This window comes from Plutella xylostella, chromosome 13, assembly GCF_932276165.1.
Source record: "Plutella xylostella chromosome 13, ilPluXylo3.1, whole genome shotgun sequence".
NCBI lineage: Eukaryota > Metazoa > Arthropoda > Insecta > Lepidoptera > Plutellidae > Plutella > Plutella xylostella.
Genome location: NC_063993.1, coordinates 4894124 through 4912619, shown reverse-complemented (window position 1 = coordinate 4912619; position 18496 = coordinate 4894124). Strand labels below are relative to the sequence as shown.

General features: G+C 37.3%; 1 protein-coding gene and 2 long non-coding RNA genes across 6 annotated transcripts in view; 2 read left to right on the top strand and 1 right to left on the bottom strand.

Annotated features, from left to right (window-relative positions):
- Positions 1 to 1538: 1538 nt before the first annotated feature.
- LOC105383160 (protein kinase C-binding protein NELL1) overlaps positions 1539 to 18496 on the top strand; it is a 29811-nt gene continuing 12853 nt past the window's right edge. For 2 of the 4 annotated variants that reach the window (XM_038112005.2, XM_038112004.2), the window contains exons 1-2: positions 1539 to 1757; positions 15999 to 16106. In XM_038112005.2, coding sequence (XP_037967933.2) covers positions 1694 to 1757; positions 15999 to 16106 — 172 coding nt within the window. In that variant the 5' untranslated portion in view covers positions 1539 to 1693. The remainder of the gene's footprint in view (positions 1758 to 15998; positions 16107 to 18496) is intronic. The other 2 variants (XM_038112007.2, XM_038112006.2) reach the window with 1 other exon arrangement.
- Positions 11073 to 11600, top strand: LOC125489334. The gene is made up of 2 exons (XR_007266902.1): positions 11073 to 11240; positions 11393 to 11600. It is a non-coding gene; the product is annotated as an uncharacterized LOC125489334 (long non-coding RNA).
- On the bottom strand, positions 11242 to 12039 carry LOC125489333. Its single transcript, XR_007266901.1, has 2 exons — positions 11901 to 12039; positions 11242 to 11575 (listed from the first exon to the last, which is right to left on the bottom strand). It is a non-coding gene; the product is annotated as an uncharacterized LOC125489333 (long non-coding RNA).

Below are 18496 nucleotides of genomic sequence, written 5' to 3'. Positions count from 1 at the left end.
AAACTTTTTTGGCCGAACCATCACTTTGCCAAGACTTATGTGGCATAAGGCTCGTTTCGTCTAAAACTCTTTAGGCACAATCTTTAAACACCTAAGTTTCGTTTGCTCAAATTTATGTTCGTCTATATGTATGTATAATCTTGTTTCTCCTAATATGTTATCTTAATAAATATTATATTAAGTATGTAGTAAATGTACAAATTGTGGTATTTTTCTCCTACATCCCGAAATCACGATATTGTATGATCAAAAAATCGAAAGTTAACGATCAATATAATTATTACAAACCCCATGAGATCAAAACCTAAAAATGGTGCGACGACGGGCAAAGCGAGGAGGAGCGTGTTAGGTGCACATGTTCATCAAAACCAAAGCGGAGCGCAGCGAAGCGGAGCGAAGCGTTTTCCAAACAGCGGAAACAATACAAGGCACCAGTTTGCGCTATGTAGGGAGACGCTCCGTCAAAGTTAAAGCCAAACGAATATCATTACTTTGTATAAACCTATGCCATAGCATTATTAGGCTATTCAAGATTTGGCCATACCATTATTAGGCTAAACAATGTTATGCGAAATAACTTTTTACTAAACGAGATTTATGCCATACGATTTTCGGCGTAACGAGACTTTGACCAAACGTTACTATGCAATACGAGATTAGGCAAATAAATGTTATGCCAAAAAAGGTAGAACCTTTCTAAATATTTATGGTGATAGGATTATATTTTGAAAACAAAGTTTGATCTTACATAGAATTCTGCATGAAATAGTTTTTGCACCTTTCTACTTGTTTTCCTGTACCTCCTGTAGGTTGGCTGGTAGAAAATGCGTTTAGCATTAAGTCTACCTTTTGTACACTTATGTCATATTTGTGCAATAAATTATATTAAAAAAAAACACTTATTGAACAGAATAACTTTGTAGGGTCCAAATTAGGTCAAACTAAGATGATGTGTCTGAAACGCAGTCTTTACCATCCTCGAGATCAAATACATGTAGAGCAAATCAAATATTTTCATACTATAATTTAAACAAAAATCTACATAATATTATGAAACGGATGCAAAAATATTTGAATTATAATAAATTATTTTATTCTTAGAAATAGATCGAGCTTCGTCGAGCGGTTAAAAGTCATTGAAGGATAGGTTAGGTGCGCTACAGACTGCTCACACATTTCTATTAAATGTGAGCAGTCTGCAGCGCAACTATCCTTCAGTGAGGAGTCTGCAACTATCCTGAAAACATTATAAATATATTTACTGAAAACTAGCTCCTTTTCTGATTATTTTCCCTACATAGATTTATTTTAGCTTTATTTGAACTGCAAACCCGATTGTTGAACCTCATACTTGTTACTCTCGTAAGCAGTCCCACAGCTATTAAGAAGTCCTGAAAACTAGTTAAGCTGAACTGAAAAAGCATTACGCAAAGGCGATGCGGGCCGCGGAGCTGTGACCTAAAACATGTGCCGCCAAATGGACGGGTCCAATCAATTAGAAGCGGTCAGCGCTCCGCCGCGGGCAGCGCGCGCGCTCTCCGAGGAAACTTGGGAAATGTGCGGTAGTAGGGGGTAGGGGTGCGTGCGGGGCGCGGGGCGCGGGGCGGGGCGGGGCGGCCGGCCATCGATCGCGGGGCGGCTCAGTCCGCCGGGGCGGCCGGCTAGAGCGCGCGTGGGATGCGCTTCCGCTGACATGGCCGGCGCTCGGGCGCTCGTGGCCGCCTGCTGCTGCTGGTGGTGGCTGACGCCCTCGGCCGGTGAGTACCCGCCTGCACGCTGCACTGCCCGCTCCGCACCGGCACGGTCGCGCCAGCGATCAGCTGACGCGCCATGCTGTAACACATTTCCCACCGGCTTTTCTTACAGTGTTTTTCTTTGCTTTTCCCGTAACATGTAGTCTTGCGTGTAGAGTATCCGCGATCGCCCCTGTCTGTTACATTGCTGGGCACCGCAGGCGGAGGGTTCGCTTGAAATTTTATTTAGTTATTGTAATTATCGTTTGACTCACGTGGTTGTAATAATGTATCCGTAATTGTATTATTGACAGAGTTAAGAAAATTTACGACCGATAAATCTAATAGCCTTCCCTCCTTATTCTCTCTCACATGAAGATAATTTTTAAACAGTCCATTTTATTAAAAGTAACTTATTAGTTTACATTCAATTTTGCGGAGCCTGGCGCATGCAGACATCTGCAGTCATTAGGCTAAGTGTTTGTCAAAATATGTATGTGATTTAATTTTCTGTATCAGATACATACTCATGATTTACTTTTAAATTGCACAGTTGTACTTACATTTTTATTGCAATCGCACCCTATCACCTTATTTATGTGAAAAATCTTATGAAATTACCTTCAAGTTAATACCTGCAATAGCTGTCAGTGCATTTACTATGTAGGTATTAAGTTTTTTTTCTTATATTTAAATGGAGAGATCCTCGTTATTTAACCACATTTTCATTTTAAATAGACGGGTCTGATAATTTTTGTGCATCTTAAATATTTAAACACACATTTTATTTAAAATCAAAACAATAATTGTAAATTGAAAAAACCGTTCACAATCGTTTTTAGAATTTCCTTACAAAAGACATCAACGCGCTCACAAAAAAGAAAGTTTGAGGTCAAAAAAATAAATAGAATCAGAGTTGTCAAGAGGCAGTGTAACATGTTATAAATACTTATGTAAAATAGCTTTCATAGCAGTAGTTTGATTTTTCGATAGGAATACAGAATGTATCTTATATTATACTTAATTACTTACGTTATTTACTACGTACCCAATTTGTTATGTATAACCTGATAATTCAATTGTATATCTCACTTTTATTAAAAAGCCTCATATACAGGGTCGACATTATCTAACTGGGACATCTTTTCGACGACAATCGAAATCAATTTATTTCTCTGCAAATAGTAGAGCCGTCGCGTGGATCCATTTTGCTGATATTATGTCACGATTTACTCGTATTCTGACGTGTAGGCGACTATAAAACGGTGGTGGAATAGTAGTATTCAGAAAGTTCCTACCAAATATGTATAACTATTCCAGATGCTCTACTGCCAATACTGCCATACACAGAGACGCTTCATTATTAATTAGCTTTATAGTATTTTTTTTATAAATTAATCCAACACCGCCATAATGACAAATTATACATAAAAAAATATTTGTTTAATCGTTTTAATAATTAAACGACTTTAACCAGTGTACCATACGGGATCACATTATTATAAAATTTACTACATTTAGCTGAGTTACGAACTAAAGCCAATGAAAAAATACAAGTGGCCAAGCCGGTGTAAGGTATATCATATACATATATCGCAACAAAAGTTTTCTTAGCCATAGCATTCATTAGATTTAACCATTGCCTGCTTGATTTAGAAATTTAAAAGTAAAATTGAATGAATGAAGAAATGGTTACGTAACAAAATCATTTAGAGGCAGAACCTGCTCGCTAGACTTATGTAAGCCTCCTTGGAGAAGAAACATTGAATTTTTATCGCCTACTTTTCGTTCGTTTTATTCAACTTTTATATTCAATTGCAGACCTTTTTGGTACATTGTCGTATCTATCGAAATCAAAATATAGTAAGAGGAAGTTTTCTTCTTCAAAAGGCATATCTTTTGAGGATGGTGCACGTAGATTTAAAGCCTGGTTGGTGTATTTTGGGTACTTAATTACTCGTACATATACGTAAATACTTTATTGATGTCCTGATCACAGTAATATACGTATAATTTATAACTAGTTACTCCAAATTCAACGTTTCGGGATAAATCGTACTCGTTTAATGTTAGTGATGAATTTCCAAAAGTCTTAAACTTTTTACAACAACATTATCACAATTGGTCATTGTCAGTACATTAGAATATATTGTTCATCGCAGTCGGGTGAATATCAAATCGCATTCGCATATCTTATCAAGCAAATCTGTTTGTAGAGAGTAATCCTCGGAAGATAGCGTCCGCAAACTAAACAGGTGTTAAACGCAAATAATAATTATTGAAACGATGAAAACCCTTGCCAACAGCATAACAACCATTTTCAAGTCATAGATACCTCTTTAAACTTAATAGTCATATAATTATACATACATAAATCACGAGCAAAGAACCAATTCCACAACAAACTTTCCACACAAATTGCAGACAGCAAGTGGCGTAATTTTTTTAAAACTTTTAGACGGAAATTTTAACAAAATACATATTTACGTTTTTAGTTGGTAATATTCTGATGCGCCGTTAAATGTACTATATTGTAGAAGGCATCATTAAGTTACTATTTTCCGTTTAGGAGTAATTTTGTGATTTTCTGAATGGAACTTTTTCATTGCCCGTGAGTATATAAGTATTGTCATACATAATTATGTTTATGGATAGACAAGTACTAGTTTTCATTGGAGTTACGTAGCGTAATAACTTCCGAGATGCGACCAATTTAATTCATTTTTCGACAGATGAAATACAAAAGTCATACGTAGCATGAACAGAAAATCAATAAGTAAGTATATCATTATAATTAATTCTCAAATACCCCTGAAATTAAATTAATGTAAGTACTTACCGTAGAAATAAATTTTATAATTATATTCTAATATTGACCCCGCAAGATTCTAAAATTAGTTGAATGCAGAATTCTGCAGCCAATCTAAATATTTTCGGCTAGAGCAAAGTCGAAGTGTTATTTTGTGCGCAAACAGATCTCTAAAATATCCCGTGGGAATGTTTGTTTAGAACTGAACAAACATAATAAAAGTATCCAAGTATTGACAGTCGGCGGACGAGCTCGACCAGCTGACATCAAACGGTCCAGCGGCTAGAGCCATCCAAAAAATACATGGCATAATAATTATTTTATTTACTGTTCATTGAAATTGAAATCGTAAGCCAAAGAAATTAGATAATTTTTGGTCAAAAAATACCTTTTTTAAATAGCAAAACAATGTAAAAACATAGCTATGGGAACGCCAATGTCTGTAAATAGTCATAAAAAATACAAAACTAATTGGATACTCATATACCTTTGGGGATAAACGTAGAGGTCGTTGCCCCGATGCTATCATCTTGTCAACAGAGTGAAAGAACTCGCGTGCCGGGCGCGTGACGACACCGGGTATGGGGTTGAAAATGCATTTTTGTTACTGCTTTTTGATTCTCATTTGAATAACAATAAAATTGTTTTTACCTAAGTTAATGTTTGGTCTGATTGAACTGCCAATATAGCGTTTTCATAATTCAGTGTAAACCATACTGTTAAAACTAACCCTTAACCAACAAGTAACAATATAAATTGCGAGACTTGCTTAGTCAGGTTATATGCTCGATCCACATAACTCATGCAAAAGCAATGTATATTTCAATAGAGGTTATCTGATAAATAGAATGTACTTGTAGCGAAATACTGCTGAATTTTTCATTTTCATACAATACGGCACTGACAGACATTCCCCTATCATTCTTCCCCTTTTCTTGGTAGAGACCCTTTTAAAGTTGGTATTTTGCTGTGCTATAAAACCGGCGGACGCCCTTTGCTACCATAACATAATATTCATTGCCTAAGCTAAAATATTACGGCAATAGCTGCATGCAGCATATAAATTCAAATTATATTTCTTTTAGTTACGTAAAATATGGTAGAGCAGACTTTATTTATTTCAGTAGGTTATTACAATAGTTACATCGGACTAGGTTTCTAACGTATAAAACTCGTTGAAAATAACAAATCTTATTGAAATATTCAATAAGATTTGTTACAAAACTACCTAGATACGGAGCCCCTACTTGAATAAGAACATAAATATAAAATCTTTTTTACAATTCTTACTCATCGCGAAGATCGTTGTCTGCTGATTATGTAAATCAAATCGTTTCAGGTGCGTCCCCTGAAAGCATTCAGTATAAATCTAAACCTTGGCAATGACTTTGATCAATACTTATAGACTTGTTACCTGATGAATAAAACATTTATCTGGAGTTTTCCAATATATTTCCATACAAGAGTGATGATAACTCTTGCTAGCGTTTGCAAAATTATGCATTCCCTTGTACCTACATGCGACCGATTTTCATATCATATCGATAATATGTTTTTGGATTAAAGCGTAAGCAGATAGAATCTATCTACTTACTTGAGCTATGTAAGAAATCTTAATATGTAAAACAAACCAGCGACACGACGATAAGCGAACCCTGCTATATTTTAGGCCACTGATGCATGGAATTCAGACAAGAGATCATGTAAGTGTACTTAATTATACATATATTTATACCACAAGAAAGGAAGCGCCAGAAAAAACTTAATCGAGCAGTGATGTCGTTTAGGGCTGCCGTGTGACATATGTCGGCCGCGCGTGCCTACTGCCCCTGCCCCTTATACTAAACTTTTTTTTACGAAAGTAGCCATAAAAGGTAGTTTGCTTCTTATTTCTTCGATAAGTCTTTATATATTTAAGAACCTAGGCGCGTGCTTGAGCTATATTTTCACTTTTCTTATTTAGGAAACTCGTAGAGAATGATAGGTTTCATAGGATTAGAACTTTTCTTACTGCCGCGATCACGAACGTTACATCATGCATTAATACATTTACGAGTATTACAAAACAGACGAAGATTAGCAACAACTCGGCAGGTGGACACCGGGTGAGGTGGCGTGATCGTGAGTCAGCCGCGTTGATGCAACAATAACTTGACACCATCGATATAATCATGAGATCTTAAATTCCCAAATCTAAATGATTCACATTGCACTTGTGCCGTTATATCCAGCTACTCGTACCTACTCACCCGATCCCAGTAAAAGCCGTATGAATAAAAATGATAATGTCTAATTTGAAATTCGAATGGGATGAAAAGGCGAAATCTTGACGGTTAATTTGGTGGATATTATGCATTCGGGATTGTGGAATATGTTGGTCGGTTAATGAGCCCTGTGGGCGCGGCGAGGGTGGCCGGGAACCGAACCGGTGTCCCGACAGGTGGTGACACGCGCCGCTGCGCTCCGCCCCTGCGCCGCCGCCGCCGCCGCCCCGCTCCGGTGTGCGATATCATAACACAACGTAATTCACCAAACTTTGCTTAGTCTATGACTAATTCCATAGTTACAAAATGTCTTTAACGGAATGCCTCGTCATCAAAGTTGATAAATTTGGGCACATGAGTGCTTAGATAGAGTTAATCAGCAGGAAACAAATACATGGCTGTGTGCTGTATGTGTACTTTTTTATTTAAAATAGTGAATCCCATGGTTTTTGTATAGGTACTTATTTCGGTTCGATATACCATTAACTAGTCACCATGTTTGCTTCAATTTATTACATTTTCTACAGCGTTAAACCTGTAAAAACATTTCATACCACTAAGTAATAAAAGCACATAAAAGCACCTATTCCTATGACAACATACCTATACTTGCTTACGTAATAATACGAATTTACTTAGTGAGTAATGAAAGTAAATTACAACCGATCGTATAAAATAACATCGAAAACTTACGTTACCTAGGTACTATTGTACTGTTTTATTTATTTAATAAACAGTTAAAAGTAGAATTGACCATAAACTCATCATTAGATTGATGTAGAGCAGGAGGACACGATCAGTATCAATATCATTCGAATTGATCACAGTTTACAGTAAACTCTACCTGAGTAGAAATTATGTAGAGCGTATGTTATTTCTTATCCTTATCACACACCATTATGTGCATTTTGTGATCAATTTCAAAAGCATACTACGTCAATCAGGATCAGCTAGGTATTCAAAGCTTCTTGAGATTAATGGTCTTTCAGAATGGTCGATAAAAATATCCACATCTGCAATTCTAATGGCGCCATTTGAAATTCGAACGCAAGATAACAGGTTCGTCCTTCAGGGGTCCTTTCAGCTGATATGATTTGCAAAGTGAGTGCATATTGCATCCGGTGCCAGGTGTAGGCATGTTCAACATCGTAGCTTCTACTGTTATTTATTGAGTTGGGAAGCGCCGTGGCTTACACCGGTGGTATCTCTGCGGTAATTTATCAAAGGATAATGCGCGCATTGTAAAGTCCATGTAATTTTCAGTGGGAAACACTGCGCACCGCTTTTAACATTTCAGTACTGCAGGAAATAGCTTTTTTCAAACTACAATATTTCATAATCATCACGATCCATCATGTCCCCACTGCTGAGGCACGGGTCTCCTTCTAATGAAGGAATGGTTTTAGGTTCTTTATTATTTGAAATGTTGCATTAAGTATACGAAATTAATTATACCTACCTAATACACGTGAACATGGCACTGCTCTATCGGTAAATTTTGAAAATGTATAGTAAGTAGTATGCAAACGGAGAATATTGTCGGATCACTAAACGGTTACTTAAAATTTTGGGGTTGTGCAAAGTTTCACGAAACGCTGTAGTTTCAAACCTCGTTTAAATATTTCACGCTCATGATTCATGCACAAAACTAATAAAGAAAACGAATGCCGTTTTAAAACGCGATTATAAGAGTGCGGTAGGCCTACACCGGCCAGCTCAGGGCTAGCTGCTTGCCCTTGACATTTTGAACTTGAGGTGCGACGTGCGCCGCAGTAACCCAACTCAAACATGAGATAAGCCCACAATAACTACGCGGTATCTAAGCGGCTCACATATTCCACAAACACATGTTCCGCTGGCGCCTTTGACAATGTCAAGATAGCGCGAACCGGCCAGCCGTTGTCGGTCAATAGATGCCTTTACCGATTAAGTTCTCTCATTGTATGTTATCTGATTGTAATCTCAATTGAAGCGGTCCTGTTATTTTCAGAATCATAAAAAAATATACGGTGATTTGCCGAATATTTTTTAATACTTACAAAAAAATAAATATACCAATGTAATATATTTCAGTGCAATATAAACGGCTCGGCTGTAATTTAAGCGTATTTCGATCATTGACTGAACATTAGCAACAGCAATAAAATCATCGATGGAGCAATATTGGTGAGGGTGGCCGCAACCTGCCTCACCCTTCATCATTAGTGTTACAATTTACGACGTCTCATTATGTACCAGTTCAGTTACCGGGGCAGTTAGAGCCCCCCGGGACTTCGGACATGGAACCCTCAATGACAATTTCACACTTGCACTCGATTAATAAACTTCTAAAGTTACAGTTCAAAAAGTGAACATGTAAGCTAATATTAAATTACTTTCACAGTTAATTAAAAAATAACAACCTAACTTTAAAGCTAATGACGTATTATATTGACGCAATCAAAGACATAATATTATACTAAGAAGTAGGTACTAGAAATAGCACCTGGACATGGTAATAACTGGTGTTGTGGTGGTCTCGTGCTGGAGGCAGTTCAATGTTTCAGAGAGCGACCTAATTGCGAGTAGGCGTTCATAATTTATTTGAACGTAGCCGCTTCACATGTGGACTTACGTACACAGCCGTGGGGGGTACAGGTAATCGATACTTGTACTTTTTGGTGACGATTACCGACGTCTCCTGGCAACACCACCTGACACACGAAACTGGGGTTCTACTTAAAGTATTGATGGGATCGATTGCGTAAGCGAAGCGTTTGAGCTTTCGTAACTTTCGAATTCAATGCTGAAGTGTAAGCTTCTTAAAGGGGTTTTATTTGAAATTCAGAGGGAGGGAGTTTAAGCAAACAATTGAGCGAAGAGTATTGTCGGTGGGATGAGCTAGCGCGGGCGTGATCGGGGTCACGCTGCCAACCAGCGCCAGTGTTTTGACGAGACTCCGCATTGCGACCGCTGCGACGCCGACTGTTGCAAACTGTGCAGCTCACTACCCCACTAAAAGATGTTAGTTGTATCTCCTAAGAAACATCGTGACCTACCTACGTGTTAATTTTATATTAGGTTATTGTGTACATCTACACCAAATGAAGTACATACTTTACATTATAATTATAAAACTGAAGAACTTTCCTCTTTATAATTATAATGGAAAGCTTAATATTGTTGTTTGAATGAACAAGTCCAAACCAACTAGTATTTTTTATGATAAAGCTACATTAATTGATTGATAAAATGTTTATGTACAAGATTATGCATATAATATTTTTCCCTTAAATACCTGAGTAATTAATCCAGAACTTATAGAATATCGCAGCTGGTCCCCCGCCATATGGTGTCCAGTGAGGTTTCTTGCGCGTGCCGTCGTTGTGCGTACTGAAGGTCTTCAATTAATTGATATCGCCGAACATCCCTATCAGCACCCTAACACTCAATTTGTTTTTTTATCCTTGTAATGCGCTCATTCGATTTCACAGGGCATCGGCATGGCTATCACATAACTTCACTGCCTTTGACTTGAAAGCAAGCCTTCCTTTCAACTGTCAATTTCGTATCACGTAACATGATGGTCAATGCAAAGCCAGAATACGGAAAGCCAGAATTGAAAAGAATGAACTAATTTCGGTTTTTGACAGTTATTCGTATCACGTAACAATTCTGTCTTTGATATCCATGGATTTGAAAGAATTATTTCCTTCGATTTCTGCCATTGAAGGAAGTTGCTCTTGACCAACTTCTTTCAAAGTTTTTCAACAAATATTTTTCAATATTTAGGTACTAAGTGTTTGGATTGTGTCTGTGTTGTGACGGCACATATATTGTTGATAGCATTGGTGGAAAACGAAAGGCTGAAGAGGGAATTGGCATTAAACCGAAAATTTTAAGGACACGCAGTGAGCCACTTAATCTACCCGACGAGGAGTTCAGAAAAAAAAATAGGCTCACCCGACTACAATTTAGCAGGTTGTGCGAATAAGCAGCTGATTTAAAGGTGCGTATATGTTAGGCAAGTTTTACCCCCGTATTCATAGAATTATATTACTGCCTACCCCGCAAGGGAGTACATTAGTACAAGGTGTGAGTGTTTGTTTATTATTATTATTTATATTTTATCGGCGCGAAACAGACTAATTTCGTCTTTTTCTGACTATTCCTTTCAACCAACTGTATACTGTTAAAAGTTACCGATTCACTAAGAATATTTTAGAACACTGGAACAAATCTGTTTAACATAATTATCTTAATATTTTTTGTTTTTTTTTTATTTTTGCTGCTGTTGCCTTTTATGGAAATAAATTGTGGCCTAGTATCACCTAACTATATAGGCCTCTTGCATTAAAAAGTACCTATAATATTATGTATTCATTTGTTGCATTTATTACCTAAACATGGCAATTTTAATAATTTACCTTAGATCTACATAAAAATCACAGTTAAGTATGTATTAATTTGTTGCATTTATTATCTAAATAGTCATTATAATAATTTACCATGGATCTACATAAAAATCACAGTACAGTGTATTATAGCAATATTACAATTAAATAATAAAAATCACAGTAAGTATATTATATATTTTCATGTTTTAGGGGGTGAGTTGGCGTTCCTAGTTCCTGCTCAAAGGCGAGTCGTCGCTCCTCCACGGCGAGTTGTTGCGTCTCCACAGCCAGCCGACGCTCCTCAACGTCGATGCGACGTTCCGTCTGGTGGAGCCGACGCTCCTCCAGCTCCACGAGCCGAGCACGTACCGCCTAACCAACCCCTTCCGACAGCTGAAAATAAAAATTATATTTTACATTACTTATTTTTTAATGGACCACATAAAATCCGAGCTTGCTCGTCTCAAACCATCTTTATGGCAGGCACTAATCAAAGGGCAGACACTAACATATTTTAAAAATATTAATGAAATACCTTAGGTATTTATCACCCTACTTAACATAAACAGTCACATCTAGGCCTCTGCTCCTTAATGGGGTAGGCAAAGGTGCACTATTGAAAGTTATTTAGTAAATGTAATTTTAAGTGATTTTGATATTAAAGTAGGTAGCATGATTCTACAATGAAAATATGTTGTACAAACTAAACTTTACTTACTTTTTGCATAAAATCCGGCTCCGGCAGTATATACCTACTCGTATATATTTCAAACAAAGAGGAAAACACTTCAGATAAAAGAAAACACGAAAATTGACGAAAACTTAGTTGTTTATGTTGGGTGTAATTGACATTTAGCGAAGCGGTTTGTTTAACCATTATAAATAATTATGTTGAAAATAATAAATTATTTTCAAAAAAATATATAAATATTTATCTTATAGTATCTATAAGATAAATAATCGCTCGATATCATCTTTATTTAAGGATTTAATGAATATAATTTATTCTGGACCGATTTTTTTCTATCTAAACTATTATGTAATTTGAGAACAAAACGCAACGGTATGTCTGAAAACAAATATTGCACAAGTGTATTTACGGTCAAATGGCTTTCAGTTTGGCAAAGCCAGTCGTTCACTTTACCATTCACTAATGTTATGTGATACCACCAAAGCAATAGCCATTGGACAGCGCTTTCTTTCAAAGTTCAATGTCTTTCAGAGTTATGTGATAGCAATGCGGGTTTCAATTGACACATCAAGTATTTCAGGGTTAAGTTAAAGTTTTGTCGATGCAGCAAATACTTACGTGGATTTGTGTGGCGTGTTTAATTGTTTTGAGAAAGATGTAATTTAAATCATGTGATTGTTTTTATCGATATTAGTGAGCTTAGACTTGATTGACTATATGCAATATTATATATATTTTTTAAATTCTTTTCACCATAGCGTGTCAATAGCGTGTAATTAATCAAAATTTTATTGTTTACACGAAAAACTTAAGCCTACCAATTTGGGCTTGAAAGAATTCCCAATGCGATATTAGGTACGATGAATATAATTTATTTACCCGCGACTCTGCGAGAAAATTGCTTGTGATAGGTTGAGTACCTATCGCAAGAGTTCTCTTCACAAACAATTTTCTCGCAAATTCGCGGGGAAATTAAGTGAGTTAGCGATAACAATGGAATGTTTTGACAGACGTGTTTATAGAGCGGCGTGGCGTGGTGGGGTTCTCTGTAATTAATTACTCGTTTCTTAGAACCGACAGGGGTGAACCAAGTTATTTCGCTCGTTTACCTCCTGTCTCGGTTTCTAATAGGCAAATTAGGCGAGGTGTTGATGTAGGTTGCGTGACGTCAGCATTTTAGAAGATATTATTATGTTCCAGTTTCGGTATATTTTGGTTGGTACAATTAAGAATTTTATAGTAGATCTAATATCACATAGATGAAAATAATTTAGATTGTATTCAAGTTTTGTTTTTATTTGCGATTCAGTAGGATAAATATGTGTTTCATTTTACGTTAGACACATTAAGACCGCTCACAAAAAGTTACAAACATTATATTAATTATGTATATAAAGTTCACTAAATTCCATAAGCCATTTGACACCCGACCACACACTTGGCATTGGCCAATTATATTTTAAGAGTTTCAATTTAAGAAGGTTAATTTTCTTGAGTAACTATATTATTACAAGTAGTTTGCGTGTTAGAATCATAATTACTAATGAGTTCGTTGAACGCCATTCATCAAGCTTATAAGTGTGCTTTTCTTCACCTTTTGTTAAAACCAATATCAAATTCTTCGGTTCTTAAATATTACACAAGACATTTTGGCTCATTTAAATAACTTTACTCACTGCATTGAAAGGAAATCTTAATGACGTAGGCATAAAGGTTTTTTTCATAATTTTCAAAATATTAAGGCATTTCAAGACCTAAAAGATTTATAACCGTTATATCTCACATTAAATGAAAAACAACTAAAATGCAAGCCATTCGTTTAATGCGAGTTTTAACAATGTAGAGAGAGCATTAGCCTAGCTAGACCCTCTATAGTCTAGTATTAAGGTCTAGTTTTGCTCCGAAAGCACTGGTAACTCTCCTCGTATACCAGAGACAGGAAATGGCAGTAGCACTACGTATAGTGACGTATAAACAAGTATTTACGATCGCGTGGAGAACAGCTTTATGGTTTTCAGGCTGTAATTTCATCGGTTTAAAGCCTAGTAGGGTGTATTAGTTCTACGAAAAATTGTTATAATGATTAAACGATCTTGACAATTTATTTCGTTTGAGTTTATTGCTGTGGACGCAACGTTTCTGCTTGTCGTAAACGTAAAAAAATACAATCATTTTTACTTCTATTTTCCTCGTAACCGTGATAATAACGAGACAACGTTGCATAAAAATGATCATTATACGAGTAAAAGTCTTTTATTTACCGCTGGCTAACCTGAGTCATATAATTTTATTACTATAATCAATTAATAAGTGTCTTCCCTTGTTTTGTACGTGAATTCTGGAAAAGGTACAAAATAGAAGCGCAAACTACAAACAACTCCGCAGATGCCGCCGCAGACTCCGCATAAATGAATTTACCTCCCGAAGTACTTCTCCGACATACATTTACTCCAGACGAGGCGGTTTTCCTGAAGAACTCTCCGTACAATGTAAAGTAGACCGTGTCACAATGAGACAGGGCTGTTTTTAAGTGGCACTAGATGGTGTGAAGCAAGGGAGGCACAGACTTGATGGCGACAGAGCGGCGCCGGCTCCAGATGAGAACTAGTTACAGATACATTTGGGACAGTTTAATTGTTATTTTTGCGATAAAATACTCTGTCATTAACTCTTAGTAATGCTAAGTTTGGGAGATATTAGTGCCTGCTAAATGATTTTCCTAATCATTCTATGGTAGACTTTAATATTATTTTTCTATTATAACAGATACGCATAAATATAACAAAATCAGTAAACACAATATAAAGTAGGGTACCAAACTTTCAACAGAGCCTGTCAGAAGTGGGAGCGAGCAATTTGTCAGCTGGAAACGAAATACTTCTGTCATGTGCTACGCGCCGCTACGCCACGTTCGTAGCCTAGATTCGTAGCGTTCTACGAGATGCTACGAGGCTGCTACGCGGCCGGGTTACGCTTTTCACTCAGATGTGCCAGTCATGGTATAATTCTCCCGTACTGAGTGGTTGAGATTTTAGTTTCATTTCGTTTATTTAGTATAAATCGTAGTGTAGCATACCTATACGTCTGTATGCCTAAACACCAAGTTACGTATTCTACATCTACAGGTGTACTTGAAACATTTCGTTCTTAGATACTCATAAATCTTTTATGAAATCGTTTTTCATGAATAAAAGGATAGGAACGGTTAATGGAAATACATACAAAAGTGTTTTTGGCAAACTGAATTAATGCTATACATCTGTAAGTGATATTAACATTCAGCCGTAGTTCAATAAACTTACAAATCCTCAGATTTATCTTTCTTTTTACAAGTTTCCTGTCGTGACTGTCGTTATCCATTAAAAACTTACCATTTAAACTTTTTCTTTTTATGGCGTTCCAATAAGTTCATCGTTGTGTTTGTGGCTGGCGTGTACTGCGAATAAAAGTAAAACAACAGAGTTCAGACTTTTCCAGGAAAAAAACTTAACTATTATGTAGTCTGTCGTGTTCGATGACGACATACACTTGTTTGTTTAACTCCATACATATATGTACATGCCTATACAGATGTACAGAAACCAACGATTCTATCGCATATCACATTTACGGTGTTTGTAGACCCGTCAGGCCAAGTCAACGACATTTACTTTGCAAGTTCACTCGACGTAGAAAGTTACCAAGTTGTACGGGTACAATGTAACAGTTCCATATTTCATGGCAGACGGGTCATTTAAATTCTGGTTACACAAACTTCGTGTGAACTTTTAACATACATGCTCACCACTGTTTTTGGGTACAATATACTTGATGTTTGAAGGCTTTGATAAGATCGTTTAATTTAATGCTTATTTTAAAACACGATTATAACACACTAGATAAATTGACTACTATTGGTATTTGTAAGGTCTCATTTAGTTTGAAATCTCCGGTTAAAAACCCACTATGTGTAGTTAGAGCTTAATTTTTACAGAACAATTATTCACTGAAAATTATGATTAAATATGGTAAAAAACAATCTGGATTAAGCCGATGCTCACGACGAACCTCCCTCCTTTTTCCTCTTTAGTCATTTATTTGTGAAATACGACAGAGATACTGACCGTATCATTCTGCTTGTTTCAGCCACCGAGTTAGATCTGCTGGGCGCGTTGTCGCTGCACAACACGAGCCGCGGCGGCGTGAGCGGCGCGCCGGGCATGCAGGCGCAGCGCGCGGCCTACGCGCTACAAGGTGAGCGGGCCCTAGCGGCGCCCTGGTAGACACACATCATCATCATCATCAGCACAACATGACCCGCGGCGGCATGCAGGCGTCGCGCGCGGCCTACGCGCTACAAGGTGAGCGGGCCTTGGCGCCCTGTTAGACAAACATCCTCATCATCATCATCATCCTGTAATCGTAGACAGCTGGATGTAGGCCTCTCCCAAGGATCGCCCGGACCTAAGTGGTTCTGTTCAGTGTTTTGTTAGTCTATGTAATATATTATATAATACGTAGTTATTTTATACATTCTTCGTAAATCGATGGCCATGCCCCAATTATAATTTAATGAGGACAACAAGCAACTTCGGTACCCATTCATCCATTCACAAATGAAAATATTTTACTCATTCACCATAAAAATAGAACTATCGAAGTCGTATAAAATATGACGTGTACGATAATACCGATAATACGACCATTAGGTCGTAAACACCGGGCCCGCGCCCCGGGGGCGGCGGCGCAATCCATTTCAGCAATTCTACTGAAATTACTGAAAATGGCCTCAATACTATGTACACTCGACTGGGAGTTTATGTGCCGAATTCGACACTGTTGCAAGAAGCGGAAATGAACACGCCACTGTGTCTGACTGAACACGCCCACAAAATGTCATTTACTTGAAATTGAAATCTTCTTCGTATTTTTCAGTTTATTTGACAGTTGAAACCCAACGAGATATTTTCAAAGTGAACGTTTCGTGTTCCATGTTAAATCGATGGCCGCGCCTTCAGTGCACTACGAGCCTTCTTGTATGCCTAGCGAGCCGCAGGTGTGTCATGTTCCTTGCAATTAGACGCGAAACATTAGATGCAGTTCGGGTGAGTAATTTCTTACGGGCACGCGCTTATCCACTGGATAGTGAATTAAATTGGATACGGAGTGTGTCGGGGGTTTTTCCAGGGGGCGCGGTGATGGCTATTGTGCTTTTCCTCACTTTTTGACGTTTGCAATTTGGCGTTGAAAAGATGCCGAAAGCGTTGTGGTCGAGTGGAAGTAGGCAAAAAGATTGGAGCATTGTTCGAGGGTGCCCGCGGAGGGGCGGAGAAAACGTGATTGATTTTATTTTATTCGGATTCGTGTCGTTTGTTTGCGGAGAGCAAGCAGAGTCGAGCACTGCAAATAAAGATCGCTTTGCTCATTTCAATTTATGATGTCGGGGATAGGCAGGGTGGCTTTATCAGCAGATTTATGTAACATGACATGGTTCGTTCTAAGCATTTGCATACAACAATAGAAATAAAAAAATACCCGCCCAACCATAAACACAAAACCATAATAGGAAATCATGGTAGACCAGGACAACCCCTAATGCCTTATTCAATTATCCGTCTCAAACAATTATGTAAGTACCTAATGCAAAATTCGGCACGTACACGCAAATGGTGTAATCCCCGATGTTCCCAGAGAAATGACACGGTCCATTACAATTAGTGGGTCAATAATCCCGGCTATCCCGACGGGCCGATGATGTAATCAACTAATCACCCTGTGATGTGTGACGTAGGGGATGGGGTGGCTTGATGATTGAAGGGACATGTATATTTTGACTAGGGGTGTAAAATTTGCTCTCGCAAGTAAAAACGCAAATAAAAATTGGATAATTTGTAAGATCCCGAAATAAAATTGTATATTAAGTAATGAAATAAGTTTCATTTTTCAATTGACAATGACCTCCCCTTAATTATATTCTTAAAGTGAAAATATCCAGCTTACGCAAAACGGCACTTAAATCTATTAGCACAAGGGTCCCAGCAGGCCAGCAAAGTACCGTTTTCGTGTGAAACGTAATCCCCCGGTGCCATTAGTCGCGGCGACGGGCGAGTGTGCGGAGACCCTAATTGTGGGGATCACACAATACACCATACTGTCTCCCTGATGCAACCATAGTGTTGAAAGTTAATAAACCAACAGGTCCATATGTGAACTATAGTATAAATGATTATTTAAACGACAAAAACGCGTGGTCTTGTCCACCTCAGCTAAGGCTATTGAAAAAATGAAATGGATATAGGTACTTAAGTAAAATTGTAGGTACTAGATATAAGTAAAAATTGTAATAGATTATAAGGAATTTCTTTCGCCATTTCTTTCCTTCTCAATGACGGGGCCTTTGTGAAATGGTGGTAGATGACTATCGACAAATAATTGTAAAATTTTACGTCGATTAAACCATTTGAATTTGAATTTTGAAATTTTGAATTTGAATTTGAACCTGTTAAGTACAATATCTCATCTCAATCAGAGGATATGTATGATAGGGTTTTTTTTTAAATTTGGCTTTGATCTTTTTTATCGGTTTCAATAACAGTAGAATTAAAATGTTTTTTTTACTCTACAAATCAAAATAAGATTGACCT